The sequence below is a fragment of the Rhamphochromis sp. 'chilingali' genome (genome assembly GCF_963969265.1).
Source record: "Rhamphochromis sp. 'chilingali' genome assembly, chromosome: 11".
NCBI lineage: Eukaryota > Metazoa > Chordata > Actinopteri > Cichliformes > Cichlidae > Rhamphochromis > Rhamphochromis sp. 'chilingali'.
In genome coordinates, this window is record NC_137938.1 from 8,564,623 (window position 1) to 8,582,610 (window position 17,988).

The 17,988-nt window shown below is 43.7% G+C and overlaps 2 protein-coding genes across 2 annotated transcripts; one reads left to right on the top strand and one right to left on the bottom strand.

The window, feature by feature from the left end:
* The first annotated feature begins 2,019 nt into the window (after window positions 1-2,019).
* On the top strand, window positions 2,020-4,564 carry LOC308405001 (uncharacterized protein). The gene is made up of 3 exons (XM_080895364.1): window positions 2,020-2,200; window positions 2,362-2,599; window positions 2,683-4,564. The coding sequence occupies exons 1-3, from the start codon at window positions 2,174-2,176 to the stop codon at window positions 4,230-4,232; spliced, it is 1,815 nt and encodes a 604-aa protein (XP_080751490.1). The 5' UTR covers window positions 2,020-2,173; the 3' UTR covers window positions 4,233-4,564.
* A 1,031-nt stretch (window positions 4,565-5,595) lies between these two features.
* LOC308405000 (discoidin, CUB and LCCL domain-containing protein 1) lies at window positions 5,596-17,914 on the bottom strand. Its single transcript, XM_080895363.1, has 15 exons — window positions 17,733-17,914; window positions 14,930-15,151; window positions 13,420-13,557; window positions 12,059-12,110; window positions 11,904-11,976; window positions 11,674-11,807; window positions 11,522-11,559; window positions 9,901-10,092; window positions 9,617-9,729; window positions 9,336-9,516; window positions 9,116-9,208; window positions 8,837-8,930; window positions 8,654-8,697; window positions 8,458-8,553; window positions 5,596-6,275 (listed from the first exon to the last, which is right to left on the bottom strand). The coding sequence occupies exons 1-15, from the start codon at window positions 17,833-17,835 to the stop codon at window positions 5,896-5,898; spliced, it is 1,953 nt and encodes a 650-aa protein (XP_080751489.1). The 5' UTR covers window positions 17,836-17,914; the 3' UTR covers window positions 5,596-5,895.
* Window positions 17,915-17,988: the final 74 nt, after the last annotated feature.

Below are 17,988 nucleotides of genomic sequence, written 5' to 3' on the forward strand. Positions count from 1 at the left end.
GCAGGAGTTATATGAAGCATGCCAGTGCCGTAGGGTGATGTTCCCACCTCCAAACTTCCCTGCTGGTATGGTGATTTGGGGGTGATATGCAGTGTCTTTTTGACCTCCAAATATGGCATCCAAAAAGTTTAATTACGTCTAATCTGAGCAGACTATATTCTCCCAGTATTTCGCAGGCTTCTCTAAATGTTTTTCAGCAAACCTTAAACACACTTCAACGTATTTTTTCTTCAGCAGTGGAGTCTTGTGTGGTGAGTGTGCATACAGGCCATGGCAGTTGACTGCAGTACTTATTGTTTTCTTTGAGTTGCCTGCTGATTCCAGGTCTTTCCATAGTTCTCCACAAGTGGTCCCTGGCACTTGATTATTCTTTTCACTCCTGCCAGAAATCTTCCCACTTCCAGATTAGAGCTCCAACAGTGCTCAGTGCCATCAGTATATTTTGAAACAGGAAGGATTTGTGAGAGATCTCATCATGAGATATTTGACAACTTGGTAATGAAACATTTTTATGAGCCATCAGCTGGGAGTGAACCAGCTGGTATTAAAGCCGCAGGGTTGCTTTCTAATTACTCATAGATTGTGCCTACCTTTCTTCGTGCGTTCAGTACTTTTCCCTGCATTATTTCTCATTATTACACATAATTTATGGCCACCTACTGGTAAATTTCTTGGCATGTGTGGACTGGATTGGTTGTTACCGACATCTGGTGAGAATTTCATGTCAATAACAACTTTAAAAATATATTTATTAGGCCACAATTGTGGGTGTAAAAGGCATTATATATTTACCCACAGTCTGTGTGTGTATAGACATAGATTCATCAGATACACTTTGTTAGTCCCAGGTTAGAGCCCCTTTGGTCTTCAGAACAGCTTTAATTTTTCATGGCATAGAAGGTGCTGGAAACATTCCTCCAAGATTTTGGTTCATGTTGACATGATGGCATCACAGTTGCTGCAGATTTGTCTGCTCCACATCCTGTTGCACCCCAACTAAAGGTGCTTTATTGGATTGACATCTAGCGACCGCAGAAGCCACCTGAATACAGTGAAGCCACCTGATTTTCATGTTCAAGAAACCAGTTTCAGATGATCTGAGCTTTTTTGCAACGTAGTGTACTATACTCCCGGAAACAGCCATTGAAACATGGGTACACTGTGGTCACAAAGGGATGCAGATGGTCAGCAACATTACTCAGGTAGACCGTGGTGTTTAAATCATGCTCTGCCCAAATGTGCCTAAAAAATCTTGATACGAGGTGAGATTTAACAGTGGCCTCAGTTTCCTGTAGTTAGCTGACAGGAGTGACACCTGGTGTGATCTTCTGCTGCTGTAGCCTGTCTGCAGGGAGTAAATCAGGGATTCTCTTCTACATAAATGAGTGCTCACTTCAGTTACTGTTGCCCTCCTTTCAGCTTGAAGCAGCCTGGCTATTCTCCTCTGATCTCTGACCACTCGAGGAACTGATGCTTCCTGGATATTTATTGTTTTTTGGCTGATACTCTTTAAACCCTAGAGATGGTTTTGTGGAAAAATCTCAGTAGATCAGCACTTTATAAAATATTCAGACCAGCCCGCCTGACACCAACAACCGTTCACCAACACCTTTCTTCCCTATTCTGATGCTCAATTTGAACTTCAGCAGGTCCTCTGGATCGCTGGACCATGTCTACACACCTAAATTTACTGAGCAGGTACCATGTGATTGGCTGATTAGATCTGCATTTCCAGCAGTGGAATAGGTGTAACCTAACAAAACAAAACATGTAGGTAACTACAGCCTAATTGTAACTGTTATGTCAAAAATCACATTTGATATTTGACATAACAGTTGCAGTTTATCAGGATACAATAAGTGCTATAAATTGAATAAAAACAAAAAAAATTAATACAACTTACCAGTAGATATTAAAAAACTAAATAAACGCCCATCTTTTCTGAAAAAGAAGGGGGAAAGAAAAGACTACAACTCCCGTCACGTGATTTAAAAATCCCGGAACTACAATGCCTGGTGACGAGATGTTTTAAGTGGGCTACACGGATGGTCGACAGCCGAGGTGTAAAAGCTGTAACTTTCTTTTATCGTTTCCAGCCGTGCTATCGAAATTTAAAACTTTAAATTCGTTGCTGTGGGTTTTGTGGCGCCAGCGGCGGCGTTATTTTGAATTCATGGACAAAGACAAGTGTAGCGATATTGTAAGTAAGCGAGTCTGTTGTTTGCTTTAGCTAAAACGTCACATTTTCAGCCTATTTTGAGAGCAGCCAGTAGCTCACACGAGCCAGCTAACTGGACTGTGTGGAGTCTGTTCACTCACCACATGCAGCCTCTGCACTCATGCTTTGTGTACCTTTTGCAGCATGGTCAGTGCTCCTGGATGGAGATGCATCAGTTCCTCGGTGACCTTATCACATCTGGAAACTCCTCAAAAAATCCGCCAGATGTGTTTAATGCAGCATGGGGCGTGGCAGGAGGTGGTGCTGCTGATGGTGCTCTTGCGTTCAAAGCTACATCGCTTGAGCCACTTAGACCTGTTCAGGAAAAGATGGGTGCAGGGGCATCACAGAGGGCGAGAGAGACCAGAGACCGGAGAGAAGGTAGGAGCCGTGTAAATAAACAAGTCCACCCATTTTCTTGTAAATTTTATTTTCCTACTGATGTGGTTCGGTTTGTCCTTCAGCTTTAGATCTGCATCATGCCTGCACCTGCCCTGGCTGCCCTTTCTCCAGTCTCCCTCCTTCATTTGAGACCCTAACATCCAGACAGCCTCTGTCCTTGCCGCCACACTCAGAGACCATATCCCACCCAAAAGATCTCAGTATTGCTGGTCCAGTGAGCCTTAGCATGTGTTTACCAGAGTCCACCTTACCCAGCAGCACGACCACCACTACATCTGAGCTAGAGACGGGCCTGCCCAGCCGATCACAGAACGAGGATGTAGACAGAGGGACTCAGAGCCAGAACCAAAACTCTGATGTGCCTCCTTCAAGAGCGTCTTTGTCCCATCTTTCTATGTTTCCCCACTTGTGTTGTCACCCCGGCCTGCAAACCTGTACCCAGACACTAGGCCGCCAGGAGGGCACAGACTCCCCGTTTTCTCACACCCATGCTCACCATCACTTTCACCACCACCACTGCCCTTTAACGTCCTGTTTACCCTGCCCCCAGCTCGCCCACTCGCACTCTGCTCGGCTCTCTGGCGCGTTTCCATGCTTGTCTTGCCCTCACTCCTTTCATGCCTGTAATCAGGTGTGCCACCGTCAGCACAGGCAAGCACAGCAGCAGGAGGAGAGGGTTAGGACTTCTACAACCTTGCTGTCGTCACTGCATCCCTGCATGCACTGCTCCGCCTCATTTTCTAGACCGTCCCAGCTGCTACAACACCAGCGCTCCGAGCACGCTCACAAACCAGCCGGGTTCATTTGCACAGAGTGCGGCAGGGCCTTCAATTCACACAGCAACCTCCGCATACACCTCAATGTGCACACTGGTGCACGGCCCTACTCATGCTCTGACTGTGGGAAAAGTTTCAGCCAGTCTGGAGCGCTGAAGATCCACAGGCGGATTCACACGGGTGAAAAGCCATATTCATGTGGCTTCTGTGGCAGAGGTTTCCCCCATCTGGCAGGGGTGCGTGCCCACCAGAGGACGCACACAGGAGAGAAGCCCTACCGCTGCAACCAGTGTGGCAAGTGTTTCACCCAGTCCGGAGCGCTAAAGATCCACACTCGCATCCACACTGGAGAGAGACCCTTTATCTGCAGCATCTGTGGCAAGGGCTTTTCCAACCGCTCCGGGATCCGTTTCCACTACCGCACAGTTCACGGGCTGGCTCCTGAGGTCACAGGGGAGACTGGAGGCGTGTACCGAGGACCCACAGGTCGTGCTTGTCAGCCCGGGCGCCCCAGAACGACACCTCCAACTGGCGCTGCGTTAAATGCACCCAACAGTCCAGGTATCGACTCACACGCAGTTCTGAATACTCGGGATTCCTCAGATTTAATTGCTTCTCATCCCACCTCTACACCAATCAGTGGGAACGAGGGCAAATCTCAGCCAGAAGGAGCAAGAGAGGGGCTGCCGTATGCATGCGAAGACTGCGGCCTGCGCTTTAAAGATGCACTGTCCAGGAACAGACACCAGTCTCTGGTGCATTACTCCCACGAGGGAAGAGAGGAGGAGGGGCAGAGGGAAGAGTTCAGCACAGATGCTGAAAGTGAAAGAGAGTAAATTACTGCGGCTGGTAGATTATAACAGACTGAACATCTTATGGAATCTGTTCTTTAAGCAAAACTGCTTTCAAATTGGAAATTCAGTAATATTGCACTCCTTTTTAAGTGTTTTTCTGATATTTCACACTAAGATTGTGCTGAAACTCAACGCTAAACCTTTTCTATTTAAACACAACCACAGTTTACTTTTAGAATTCATGTATTTTTTTTTTCTACTCTCCATCAGCTTTTCAGTCCTGATGTATGTGAGTGAAGTGTCCTATATGTACAAATTTACCCCATTTTAGCAGTCCTTTATATATCCAGGTAAAAAAAAAAAAAAAAAAAAATCTAATTTCCAAGAGAGCCTGATGTCCATCCATCACACACACCAAACCAACTGGTTGCTAACACATCTGTGTAATTGTGCCTTATCCAGCAGTCCCAGTGTTGTATTATGATACCAGAAAGCATGTCACATTAATGTAATTTGATGGGCTTTTAGTAGCATTTTATTATGGGATTGAGGACTGCCACCTGGCTCTTTTTATACAAAATGCCTTGAAATAGGAATGAAATAGGAACAAGTACAATTTTATATGTTAAACATGGATCTGTAGTAAACATCAGTGTCACAGGTTTAATTAAGTTATTTAGTAACTTAATCATTTATAAAACCACATGTCTTCTATACAAAAAAACAACTTTCCATGGGATATAATATAAAGTAAAAAAAATAATAATACAAGTATACAAATATAACTATTATAATTTTTCACTTAATTCTGTAATTCTGAGAAAGGTGCTATACAGCAGCAAAGGCCTAACAAACAAGGCCAGTAGAGGTGGGTTTTTGTTTTTTTTTAAATGTTAACATTTTGCGATAACTCGGCCTCCAGCAGAGGAACGTGCTCTTCCTCTGGAGACTTGTTTAACTAGACAGAGCATTTCTTTCTCCAGGAAAAGTGGCTGAACACAGCTGTTCATCCAAGCAAAGGACAGTCCTTCCTAATTATGTCATCTTACTGCCTTTCGTGCCTCTCAGTTGTACTACAATCCAAGCAGTTATTTTTAGCTGTTGGTATGTTACCGGGTGATAATTACCTGCGCAGACAAATAATTACACAGTCCATTGTTGCTTAACGTCTGAAGCTCGTGGCAGCCACCTAGTGGTTATGTGTAATTATAACAGTACTCTTTGTTACAGGTTACAATTTATAGTGCTTCATAAATGTTTTTGAAATGATACATTGTGAATACAATGCTTTGTAACATATTCATTTTTTGTTTTGCCTTAATTTGTGGAGAAGACTACACATAAATTTCTGTATGTGCTTTTGGAAAGTGCAGTTATGTGATTAAACATTTCATCAAACAGTATCTCTGAGACAAACTGAGCCTGTATTTATTTGTGCAATATGAAGAAAAAAAAAAACCAAAAACCTATCCCATACTTCCTTGATGGAAATATCTGCCTCCATGTGGCTCTCAGTGTTTAGTCTGAATACCCTCATATGCATAGTGACTTCCTTGGGTACATCACTCACGGGAGGTCCAGTTAGTGCATTCTGAACAGCACTGTCCAGCTCACTGTTCAACTTCAGACCACTCCAATTGTTGCTCTGGTGCCAACACACATTTCAACTCCAAAGAGCCTTTTCCTGAGTCTAAGTTTGCTGTGCTCACAAAGGATCTTCGTATGTGTGTTTCTGTTGTAAAGAATCACAAGACTTGGGTTCTGCATAGACAGCACTGACTGGTCTTGGTCCATTGGCATGTAGCGCGGGAGTGCAGTAGCCATTGAAGAGCACCCTGTGTGAGGGGCAGTCATACTGACTGTGACTGGATGTCGGTGCAGGAATGATGCTGGAGTCAGAGGGCTGATCTGAGAACGGAGTGGCATACTCAGGCTCTGGAGGAAGTGGCTCTGCATACTCGGGCAGGCAGCCAGGAGTGTCATAATGGCTGCAGGTGAAGGGGGCAGTATAACACTCTTCTGAGGAAGGTTTAAACGTTGAGCCAACTTTATGTCCAATAGGTGTAAGAGCTGGCTCAGCATAGTCTGGGAGGATTAGAGAAGAAAAGAGAAAATGTAAATGTAAATGTAAGAAAAGTCCATCCATCCATCCATCCATTTTCATCCGCTTTGTCCGGGGCCGGGTCGCGGGGGCAGCAGCCTAAGCAAAGAGGCCCAGACCTCCCTCTCCCCAGCCACCTCCTCCAGCTTATCCGGGGGAATACCAAGGCGTTCCCAGGCCAGCCGAGAGATATAATCTCTCCAGCGTGTCCTGGGTCTGCCCCGGGGCCTCCTCCCGGTGGGACATGCCTGGAACACCTCACCCAGGAGGCGCCCAGGGGGCATCCTTGTCAGATGCCCGAACCACCTCAGCTGGCTCCTTTCGATGTGGAGCAGCAGCTGCTCTACTCTGAGGCCCTCCCGGATGGCCGAACTTCTCACCCTATCTCTAAGGGAGAGGCCAGCCACCCTTCGGAGGAAGCTCATTTATGTAAGAAAAGTCATACAAGATTTTTTTTTCCTGGTCACCTGACATACAGCAAACCTTCGTGAGATCAGAGGTCAAACCTGACATGATATTTGGATCTATCCTGTATCGTGACATTCAGTATCTCCATATGCCGGTATATCATCTCCTAATTGTTGCCAATAAGAACAAAAGCAGCAGAATTTTAAGGACAGTCTTAAAGATCGACCTTTTATGAAAATTAATTACTATGTAATTAATTGGATTTGGCAGTTGATTAGTTTGAGGGGCCCGGGCACATTTACTTACATCGTACACACGCAGACTTTTACATAATGTTTAGGTTCTAAATACTGAAGCTGCTGTATCCTATAACATTTGAGGTCTGCTTTAAAAGCCAGCTTCTTGAAGTGCCTGCACAACAACAACAAAACCTGAATTTTAATAAAATCTGTTCTTCCCGTTATTCGTGCCACCCAACCACAGAGCAGCCTGGTCTTCTTTCTGTCAGCAGCTGCTCAGTTTTTCTCTCCACAAAAGTTCAGTTTTATCTCTGCACAGCATCCAGAACGACTCTGGCTTATCCTAAAAGTCACTCTGAATTCTGTGAGGTAGTTTTCCTCTGAAGACTTTCTTGGTGCACAAACAGACTCTACATTTAACAGAATGAAGATATGCACCGCAACTCCCGTCTGGGTGCTTTTAAAGTCATGGGATTTGTCGGCATTTCCGACCAGCAGAACCGTAGCTCCTAAAAGTTCTTGGTTTGCCAGATCAGTAGGTCACAGATCACTATTTTTATATGATTTGATGGTTTGATTGTTGATTTTGTTCATCTGGATGCAGCGTTTTCAGTGAAATGCGACATCCAGATGAACAACATCAACTTTTTGTAATTTCCTGACGGGGATGATTGAGCATGCATCAAGACATTTTTACACAAACTTAAACACACAGATACTAAAACATGTAGCAGCAGGCTACTTTCGATAATGGGAAAAACTCCACTTCTTGTTTACATCTTGCAAATCAATTTCTGGGAAACTTCTGCTTCTTTTCTACCAAATAGCTGTCTCTAGGACAATGCAGAGCGCTGCACGAGAAGTCTGGCCACCAACAACGTCTCATCTAATCGCAAGGATGAGGGCTGACGGTCTAGCACTTAGATCCATCCAGACTACTCTTTGTCCTCGCAAAAGACGCCGTGGTGTGGGAGGCCTGGACTTTCAAGAGCACACAGGGAGTCTAAGACCCAGAGCTATTTTAATTAGACAGGCTTTACTGAGGGCTTTGATTGTCTTAGCATTGACCGTCTGTCCTGTTTATCACTGGACCTCTCAGAGAAGGGCCCCCTCACTGAGGGAAGGGGTAAGGGAGGCAGAGATGGGACTGCTGGGAGGAGGGGGGGGGGGGGGGGGGGGGGGGGGGGAGTAGGCTGAGTGCCCTGTATCGAGCTCCAATTAAAGGGTCTCTTTCAGTGAGCCTCTGTGGACCAAAGAAAGGAATGTTTATGGTGTGACCGGGTGATGGGCTGAGCCAGAGGAAAGAATGGACAGCCCGTGGAGAGAACTGTTTGCCTGTCAGGCTTGGCGTGAGCTACTCAAACTGACCACTGAAGCTAGAGACCATTAGAGCGGGAAAGATGGAGAGCCGAACACTTAACAGGACAAATAAACTTCAAAGGTAGCAGCTGACGACACTTGCAGAAGAACAAAGCAGCACCAGCAACTTCCTGTAATTGATAAAAATGTGAATTCTCACCATTAAGAGGAGGGTTTGGTAGTGCATCGTGGACGTTTCGAACCAGAGGGTACGACTGTGAGCCGGGAAAACTCTTTTCCTTCAAACTCTGAGAACCTACACAAAAATCACAACCATAAAAATCATTGCAACATTAAAAAAGGATTCATAACTAAAAAGTATGTTAAAAAAATAATCTGAAAAGTGCTAGACTTACTTGTGGGGACAGAGTAGGAGTACTTCATTTGTGAATCTTTTTTCCTACAATTTCAAATAACAAAAAACAAACTCAGAGGTTAAATAAAATAATGAACGTTGATATTTCGTGACAGCAATCCATGTATCAAAAATCAGTGACAGTATGTCCATACAGGAAAGTTAATTAGTACATGTGCAGTACCTTCGCTTCAACCAGAATCCAGCCAAAACACAACTGCCACATATCATCAGGCCGAGGGCCACGCCCACTGCTACTATTACTGGCTGACTGGAGGCTGCAAGAGTGCAAGAGAGTCTGCGTAAACAACTGAACACGTGTGAGGAAGGAATGCTGTTATTACAAAGTACAAAGTGCTGCCGATCAGATTAATGGCTATATTGCCCTGTTTGCACTGGTGTGACTCTAATCTACTCGTATAAACTTCATACAGGTGAGTTGGTGGATGACACAAGTACATACTCTGTTTTGTTTCAACTAACACGGTGCACTCAGTGGTGGTGGGAGTGGGGCTTGGGAGCAGTGGACCCGAGTTAACTTTGATGGACGGAGAGTCTGTTGGGGAATTATCGAGACAGGAAAACTTCACATCAGGAAACTCAGCTGCAAATCAAACCATGTTAAAAACAAACAAACCAAACTTTATTGTGGATAATCTGGAAGCTTATGAGCTACTGCCTACCACCGCCTGGTGGACGGGAAGACCTCGGTGTGGCCTTACTAACAGGACAGCCCAGGACCTGAATCTGAGCTGAAGCCCTCCCGTGCCAACTCAGCGGCTGGAGGCGGACAAATCGAGCCACCACAGGAGGAAACAAGCTATTGAGCACTCTGAGGTGTCCATCGGCGTAGGCCGGAAACACCTAAGAGCCACAAAGACCAAAATGAGTTAGCATCTGCATGTCTACTGCTTTAAAAAGCACAGGAAGTTGGGGCAGTGAAAGCATTAAGCAGAACACCTACCTTTCTTTCTTTGCTTGCAGCATCTTTGTAAAGCTTCCAGTTCTTTCTATCCTTACTAAATGAAAGGATGTAGGATTCCATGTAGTACTCATCTGATCCCGCTGTTACTATTCCTGAAGAAAGAGAACAACGCTTGTTTGATTTTGTTTCAGATCAATATTCAAAAAGAAATAAAAGGCTTCATGGATTTTAAACAACAAAAATAGTCCATCTCTGATTCATGAAATCACAATAAATTGCTTAAACCAAGCATATTTTGTACACATACTTATTGTTATTTTTACCTGTGATGTTGCTTCTATCGCTCAGCTCCATCTCCACCCACGGGCTCTGATCACTACTGTCTGCTGTCCAGAGCAGGAAGTTATGGCTGAAATCATTATTTCTGGCGTTCCTTGACTTTGTCTGCTCTTGACTGTTTTTATCAGCAAAAGATGAGGCGTTTAAAGCAGAAACAGCCAAGTTGTTGTTACACTCTGTTCACGGATCAAAGGAAAACAAACAAACTGATGAATTATAATTTGAGCTTCATAGTAACACTCGCCTACACATTTTCATTATAAACCACACAGATTCATGTTCCCTGTGATGAACTGCATGAAATCAAGAAAGTAATGGACACTGTTTTGCCTTAAAAGTGAGAAGAAGAAAAAAAAAACCCTAAACAAAATGTGCAGAAATGAAAATCGCTTTATTTAAAGAAGCTAAACAGCAAACCGGTTGTTTCAGATAGTAATGAAGCCTTTAGCTTCAGCGAGGAAGAGCTGTGTTTGCGCTACTCCTGCTGTTCTCATCTTTTCTTTACTTCCTCTTTCCCACGCTGTCCAAGTCTTCTCGCCCACTATTCTATCGTCATCACTCCGATCCACTCGGATTCCTGCCCACCACCTCTGGGTGAATAGGTGTCGGCTTCCTGTTCTTTAAAACTCACTGCAATTCTGTCACTCTGCCTTTCATGTAACCCATGTCCCCCCAGTCTCCATAACATCCTGGATGTTCAGAGTTTCATCCAAGGTCTTTGTTTGCCATCTGCTCCACCACCTGTGTTTACACTTCAGGGGTCCATCCTATTTCCTACCTTTGTTGGAACACCGCTCAGCCATGCCGAAGGTCGTCTAAACACTTTCCTCAAACATCGTGAACATTAAACGTCATCATCTGAAGTTATACAACCCCAATTTAAAATAAAATAAAGTTGGGACACCGTGTAACATGTAAAAAAATATGTAAACATTTTTAATAAACAAAACAAAAACAGAATGCAGTGATTTGCAAATCTCATAAATTCATTCACAATACAACTTGGAAAATGTTTAAACTGAGACATTTTACTATTATATTAAAAATATGAGCACAATTTAAATTTGATGGCAGCAAGACGTCTATTAAAAAATAATAATAAAAACACGTTGGTACAAAAGGCTGGAAAAGTAAGTGGCTCTAAAAAAGAAACAGTTGGTGGAATTTATGCAACTAATTAGGTTAATTAGCAACAGGTTAAACCTCTATCGCGCAAAGAAGAAACCATATGTGGACAACGGTCGATGGTACGGGGGTGTCAGTGCATATTAAATCGAGGTCTCCACATCTATAAAGGCCCCACCAGTGCTGAAATGTATATAGAGGTTTTAGAGCAACATGCACTCCCATCCAGATGACCTCTACTTCAGGGAGGGCCTTAATAATCTCAGCAAGACAATGCTAAACCACCTGTGAGAACAGAAAGGCTTCAGGGTAGAAAAGTCTAGCTACTGAAATGGCCTGTCTGCATCCCGTACCTTTCACCAAGTTAAAACATTTTGAGTTAAAAGAAGCAGATCCAGAATAAAATATGGCTTTACGAGATCAGCAAATCACTAGATTCTGTTTTTATTTGGGGTTGTGAATGTAAAGTCAGGCTCATACCTTGGATGAAAAGCAGCTTCTTTTCAGAAAGTGATCCCCTGTCAAAAGAAGTGAAAAAGAAATATTGATAATCAATGCAAATCAGTTACACTAAACTAGCAGCTACACATTTCCACAAGATCTCATTTAAAATGTGGAAAACAAACACATACATTTTTGAAAGGACTCCATTGGCAAAGGTGGATTCATACAGTGTAAGGCTTCTCCCACGATTCACAGTGATATGGCCTCCCAGACTGTCAGATGTAGCTCCTGCATGGACTGCAGACTTGCACAGCACCGAAGTCTGTGGCAGAAGAGAGAGATGGAGCCTTTTCAGACATGTATTTGATAAGAAGCACAGTACAATACAGCTTTTCCTAATGAAATCTGCTGCGCTTACATCTCTGTAACCATGCTCAGAGTTCCCCCACACGTCCCCTGTGACCTTCTTGCATCCTGCAGGGCAATACACGCTGAGAAGGAGCAGAACAACATGTGAGAAATACTTGCAGCTCTACTGAATCGGAGATGAAGACGCAGAGGTCCACGGCTTACCTTAAATGCTGCGAGCTAAAATGAGATCCCCGTTGTAAACATGAAATGAGATCTGAAAACAAAAACAGAAAACTTCAAACGGCGCTCCTCAAAATGAATCTTTTTTTAACATTTTGACAGCATGTACGGGTGGACCATGTGTCTCGGGCTTACATAACACCACCTCGGCATTCGCTCAACCACACAAACAGACAACAGACTGTGTGAGACGGTCTGGGATGCTACAACTGTGCTATAGTCAGGCATGAGTGGTCATCACTGTTGATGTGACTAACGCCTTTGTTACTGTGAGGAAAGCGAAAGGTCCATGTGTGATCACAGCCAACAGACAGTGGTTTGTATGTCTGAGTACAGACTTAGCTCCAGACACTGCTGGATTTCATAAACAACTGAGCAAAAACAGGAAACTATGATACATAGTGCACAGTACACAAGGCCACAGCCGGGAAAATTAAGACTTAGTCTGAATAGCCTATATTTAGACTAAGTAAGTAAGGCTACATGGTTATTTTAAAAAATACCCAAGGAGAATCTGATATTGTGTATCATTTAGTGAGATTTGTGGTTTAATCCATGAATAAACATACCGGGTGTACGCATGTCACAACTGGCCGGGGTACAAAGAAAAACAAATTTAAAAAACCCCTGAAAACAAGAAACAAGTAGCCGCTGGGTTCAGAAGCCTTATAGCGACGAATACAGGACGGCAGTGGGCTTGGAGTGGTTAACAGGCTGAAGAAGAGGAGGGGAGGAGAGCTCGAGACGGTCCAAGTGACAGACTGAAGCTTGAGGCCTCATTCCATTCAGCCCGAGAGAAGGAGAAGAACTCCTGCTCTCTGAGCAAACACGCCGGAGCCAACATGGAGGCGATGGAGGGTGAATGCCAATAAGCAATGACTCATACACTCACGCGCACGTCAACACACGGGCAAATGTGTTATACTGAAGGATAAATAGTCACAGAACAGCTAGTGTTATGATTGTATCAGTGTAAACTTAAAAAAGATCTCTCTCACAACCCCACTCGCACCTATATAACATATAAATCAGGCAAATAACCATAACGTAACATAATGTAACAGCCTTGTTTCCCCTTTAGCTTCTGTGCTTTAGTGTGTGCATTTATTATATATGGTGCACAGTTGATTTTAAAATCTGTCACAGGCTCATCCCTGGCCCTGCAGATTACCCAAGGCCAGAAATGCTCTGGTGTTCTGTGGTTTTATTTCCTTCTGCGTCAAATTTACTCTGCTATAAATAAACAGTGAAAAAAATAAACCAATGCAATCGGAATAACAAAGAAGCTTCCATCAAAAGTTACCCAGCACGACATCAGTCAGAAGGCATAAATTATAGAGTACCTGGCTGCTGATCTGTGGCATAAGAGAGCAGAAACCCTCGTCCAGAGCGATGTGGGCCCGACTTGAACATTATTGTTACTTCATTGCTATTAAATGTCACAGTCTTCCCGGCTGCATCAAGCTTCCCGCACAGAGGACCTGTGAACACACATTCCCACAAACTACGTTTATAAAGCACAAGAACATAAATACGTCTGTCAGCACACACGCCGGTGCACTATAAACATCCATTTCCAGTCCTTAATAATGAAGATTTGACAGTCTGTTAGACAGAAAAACACTAAAACAAAACAAAAAGAAGTTTCTGTAAGAAAGTGAGGCGCTGTGAAATCTGATGATGTATACAATAGTCAGCCTAGTGGAATATCTCTTGAATCTCTCAACCCTTAATTTGGAGCAACTTTTATGCCCTCAGGATACGATGCAGCTGGTTGCAAAACCTACACGTCTCCTGTGAAATATGGTTTGCCTTTTCTGTCAGTGCATCAACACAATGGCATGTCCTGAGTGAGTTATACAATCCAGACTGGAAGATCATCAGTAATGAGCGGGAACAAAGTCTCTGTCAGTAAGTATGTCAATTAAGATTTGATGAGGACACGGGAAAGTTCTCATCAGACATCTGGTGTGTGACCACATTTTTGTATTCCCCTCTCCCTTAAAATGTGTATTTATATATTTTAAATTAATGACACAAGACATGTTGCTGTTCAGTAAAATAAGGATGAGAACAGTTTGACCTTTGACTTGGGGCAGGAACCATGAGACAATACCTGCTGCTGCTAAAACTAATGTGCATGTGCCTGAAAGAAAGAATCTAAAGAAGTACATGAGGTTGTTTAAAAGACAGACTTTGATTTCATTTACTTACTAAAAACAGGATTTGTTTGGTTCATTGCCTCAGGGTAACATTATGCAGCTAGACCACTTTTCTTAGGGCAATGATGCTAAAGCAGTGCTTCTAAACTCTGATCCTTCCTTCCTCGCTCCACAACACTTGATTATCTGGTTATCAGGCAGCTGCAAGCTTTTCATTCCCAGCTGCAAAGTTTGTGTGAGTGGGGGTCACAGGGAGAACCTGCGGGGTAATGTTTTGACAGCACTGACCTGTCGCTTATGTGAGCTGGCAAACAATACACTAAGATGGACTTTTAACAACTTACAAGAAATGGACACAAAGTGATTTTATGAGGAAAAACTACGATTGGACAGCGAGGGTCATTCCCACAGTGGGGTCAGCAAATGTGATGAGAGTGACAGGGAGTGAAAGGAGACCCTAGAATCAGGTCTGAAGGGTCAGTTCAACCATACCTATGTGATGTGGAGAGAGCTTGAAAATGAACTTGATGTTTATTAAAATAAAAAAGAAATATTTAAGTAAATTTGTTGACTGATATGTCAGAGACCCCCAAACTCTCTACAATATAGTAAATTCATTTATTCTCCCACCAAAAATGTTAACTTTATTATTTATTAATAAATAAATAAAACAATCAAGAGGTGTGCTCACCCAGGCTGTGCTCTCCGTTTTTGTCTGTGATCATCACAGAGCCATTGCTGCAGCCTGGACTGCTCTCAACGTCAAAATCTCCAAAGAGCAGTCGCAGCGTGCGCCCCTGTGGTACACGAAGCCTCCACTTACACCAGGCGTTACTGGGGTAGGTACCCGGATAGTTCTGGGAGGCTACGGTGCCCGTCTCTGGTGCCAGCAGCGTATGTCCACAGCCATTACCTGACACAAAACAAGCACTATAAGAAAGCTACAACAAGAAAAAAAGGGCACAGTTCACACGGTAAAAATTAAGATTAACTTCTAACAACTTCTGATTTCCTTTTCTTTCAGTTTCATGTTTCCTAATCACTCACTTCTAAAACCGATACAGAGGTCTTAACCCATGCCTCATTTATTTAAATTTTCCTTCCAAGGAGCCAGATTTTCTTGTAATGTTGTTAAAGGTTTCTTGAGCGACAGTGGCTGTCTCTTCACCGACGCTCCATCCAGACCAGAGGAATGTTTTCCTTTTATTTGTTTGTCAGGCCACTTAACGCTGACCTATGAATCATTCAAACATAAAAAATACTGGTGCTACCACTGCTACCTCTCAGCCTCCGAACAGATGCACTTGTGAAAATCCTGAGTGATTTTTTCGAAAAGTTGACCACTGATATCAATTTTAAAATCCTTGGTGACTTCCTTCTTGAGTTATCATGTTTAACTGCTTAAACTTCTCCATTACTAACATTTTTTCCCGGCACTCATCTCAGCATCTTTTGCCTTTTGGTCACAAATCTTTACAAACTGAGTCAGCATCTAGTTGATTAATATTTTCAACTGTTCAGCTGCTGACGGCAGTGAGCAGAGTGGAATTATAGACCTTAAGGAAAGCCAAAATGACATAACCTGAGACGGCTACGTAACTGGCTCTCTTAATTAAATACAAATATTAAAGGCTTTGTTAATACACCATTTCAAGACAGATGAGCAACGAGTCTAATCTGAGCATGTACGGCAGCTCAGGGCATGCTTATCCTTCTGTCATCACGACTTTTTGAAATACCAACAAGGGAAGAGCTCAACTGTAACACCTGTGACCAGCACGTTGGATACAGAGCAAAACATAATTGTTTAAGATTAAGTACCAAGAGGTGCTTTTCCCCAGGCAAAAGCAAGGAAGGAAAAAAAAAAGCATAGTGCTGATATACTACATCTTGCTATGACTAACACTTGAAGAGGAACAGAAAACACAAACATTCAGATGGTTTAAGATTCCTGTTGGTCACAAAAAATTTTTCCTACAGGAGTCACACAGAGATTGGTGTTGCGGGGGTGACAAGCTCAGACACTAACACTCCCTGCCCTCACTTTTCACTCCCCCAAGTAATGTGCTCCAAGAATGGTCAAAACCTGAGGAAGGCACCAGGGTCAGTCTGAGCCTAAACACCAGCGCTGTCCTTGCTTCCCTTAAAAGGCTCCTGAATATTTGTTGACTGGAAGTTACAGGGTAGCCTTCCATTCGCCCTGTGTCTCCTCCTGCATCAGCCGAGCTGGTCACCTCCTTCCCAACAGCACTTCAGTTCCTCATATCATAAGCCTTCAACTGTTATTGTCCCCCCTCAATTCCCCAAAGGATTCCCTGGAAATACCGCAGCCACATACTGTAACTCTGGGCAGCAGAGCATGGATCTGTCACCTTCCGGAGGCCGGCCACGGGGGACTTTTCCCAGCTTTAAAGAGGGCGTAATGTTGGGAAATGTCTGGGTGACCAGTAATTGCCCCCCTGATCACTGGGCTGTTTCACCCACAGTCTGTTGGGTTCGTGTTCAGGCTGTTCTGACCTGTTTAGAAATCTCAGGAGCTAAACCACATAAAGCTTGGGTGTTAGGATAGCAGACAGTCCATCAGAAACACGCCAGCAATATAGTTTTCCACTTCATGCTTTGTTGGCAGGTCCTTACAGGTCCACACTAGCAGACAGGATGTTCACCTATGCTACCTGTCACTACATCCCCTTATTCAATCCCGGAGGTAGAAATGTTTCCCCCAAACCTAGGCCCCACCAAAGCTGGGGCATAGCATATTTGCTAAGTTAAATAATGATGTATCCAGGGCTTAATCATCTTCCGATGTGCGGAAATCAAAGCCCCAGAGACAGACAAAAACAACACTGAAGATTTGTGGTATGGCTGACTGGTGGAGTCATAGTCTGCAGGGCAATAGCTTGTTTGTCTATGTTTATATATGGTCACTGTGATTCATAACAGGCCTGACTGATGTGTTGAAAGAAAGAAAAAGACTCTGGGAAAGGATTGCTGGGATCACTAGGTACACACGGGCAAGGAAAGAGTTTGTAAAAACTGTTAACATGACTTCCAATCGGCGACCTTTGCACCTAAATACAGACACATTAATGCACTTTAATTCTGGCTTAGAGCCATAAAGATGATCGGAACAGCAAAATAAGTGTGGATGTGTACAGTGCAGAATACAGGACAAGGTATGGTGGTCTTTCCAACAACAGTTTCTGATGAAAATGCATTAAACAGCAATAGTTAGCGGGGTTATATGACAACAACTATCTTAAACACGGCAGAAATGTGTTTTAAAGGAGGCTGCCGACTGGGTGCTCATCCTACGTCATCAGTCTTGATTATTAATAATCGTGCGATTAATTTAAAGAAAACGGGGGAAACTCTTCAAACCAAGCGAGTTACTTATCAGCTCTAGTTGCAGCTAACGAAATGTGCGAAAATCCGTCTCCCACGTCACAATCCTTATCTTATCAAAAGCGTCAACATAACAGGCGTTTTCTTACCCTCCTGGCCGCGAACACACACCGAACAGACGCTTAAAGCGATCCACAAACCGCCAATGAAAGACTTCACAGCATCCCCGATGTTTTCGCACTTTGCGAGCATGATTTCCAGGAGCTCGGCGAGGAAAAAGTAAGGTGCATGCCTCGCTGACTCGAGGGGTCTTGCTTCAATAAAAAGTTGGAGCACAGAGTACTGGATATTTACTATTGGTCACGAGTGTCGAACCCCGTCTCCAATTGGCTCTCCTGAAGCGTC

Coding starts and splice junctions, on each gene's coding strand:
- LOC308405001 (XM_080895364.1), top strand. CDS start 2,174: ATGGACAAAGACAAGTGTAGCGATATT. Junction 2,201..2,361: donor AAGACAAGTGTAGCGATATT/GTAAGTAAGCGA, acceptor TACCTTTTGCAG/CATGGTCAGTGCTCCTGGAT. Junction 2,600..2,682: donor GACCAGAGACCGGAGAGAAG/GTAGGAGCCGTG, acceptor TTTGTCCTTCAG/CTTTAGATCTGCATCATGCC.
- LOC308405000 (XM_080895363.1), bottom strand. CDS start 17,835: ATGCTCGCAAAGTGCGAAAACATCGGGGATGCTGTGAAGTCTTTCATT. Junction 15,152..17,732: donor GTGTGTTCGCGGCCAGGAGG/GTAAGAAAACGC, acceptor GTTTTGTGTCAG/GTAATGGCTGTGGACATACG. Junction 9,517..9,616: donor CTGCAAGCAAAGAAAGAAAG/GTAGGTGTTCTG, acceptor TGTGGCTCTTAG/GTGTTTCCGGCCTACGCCGA.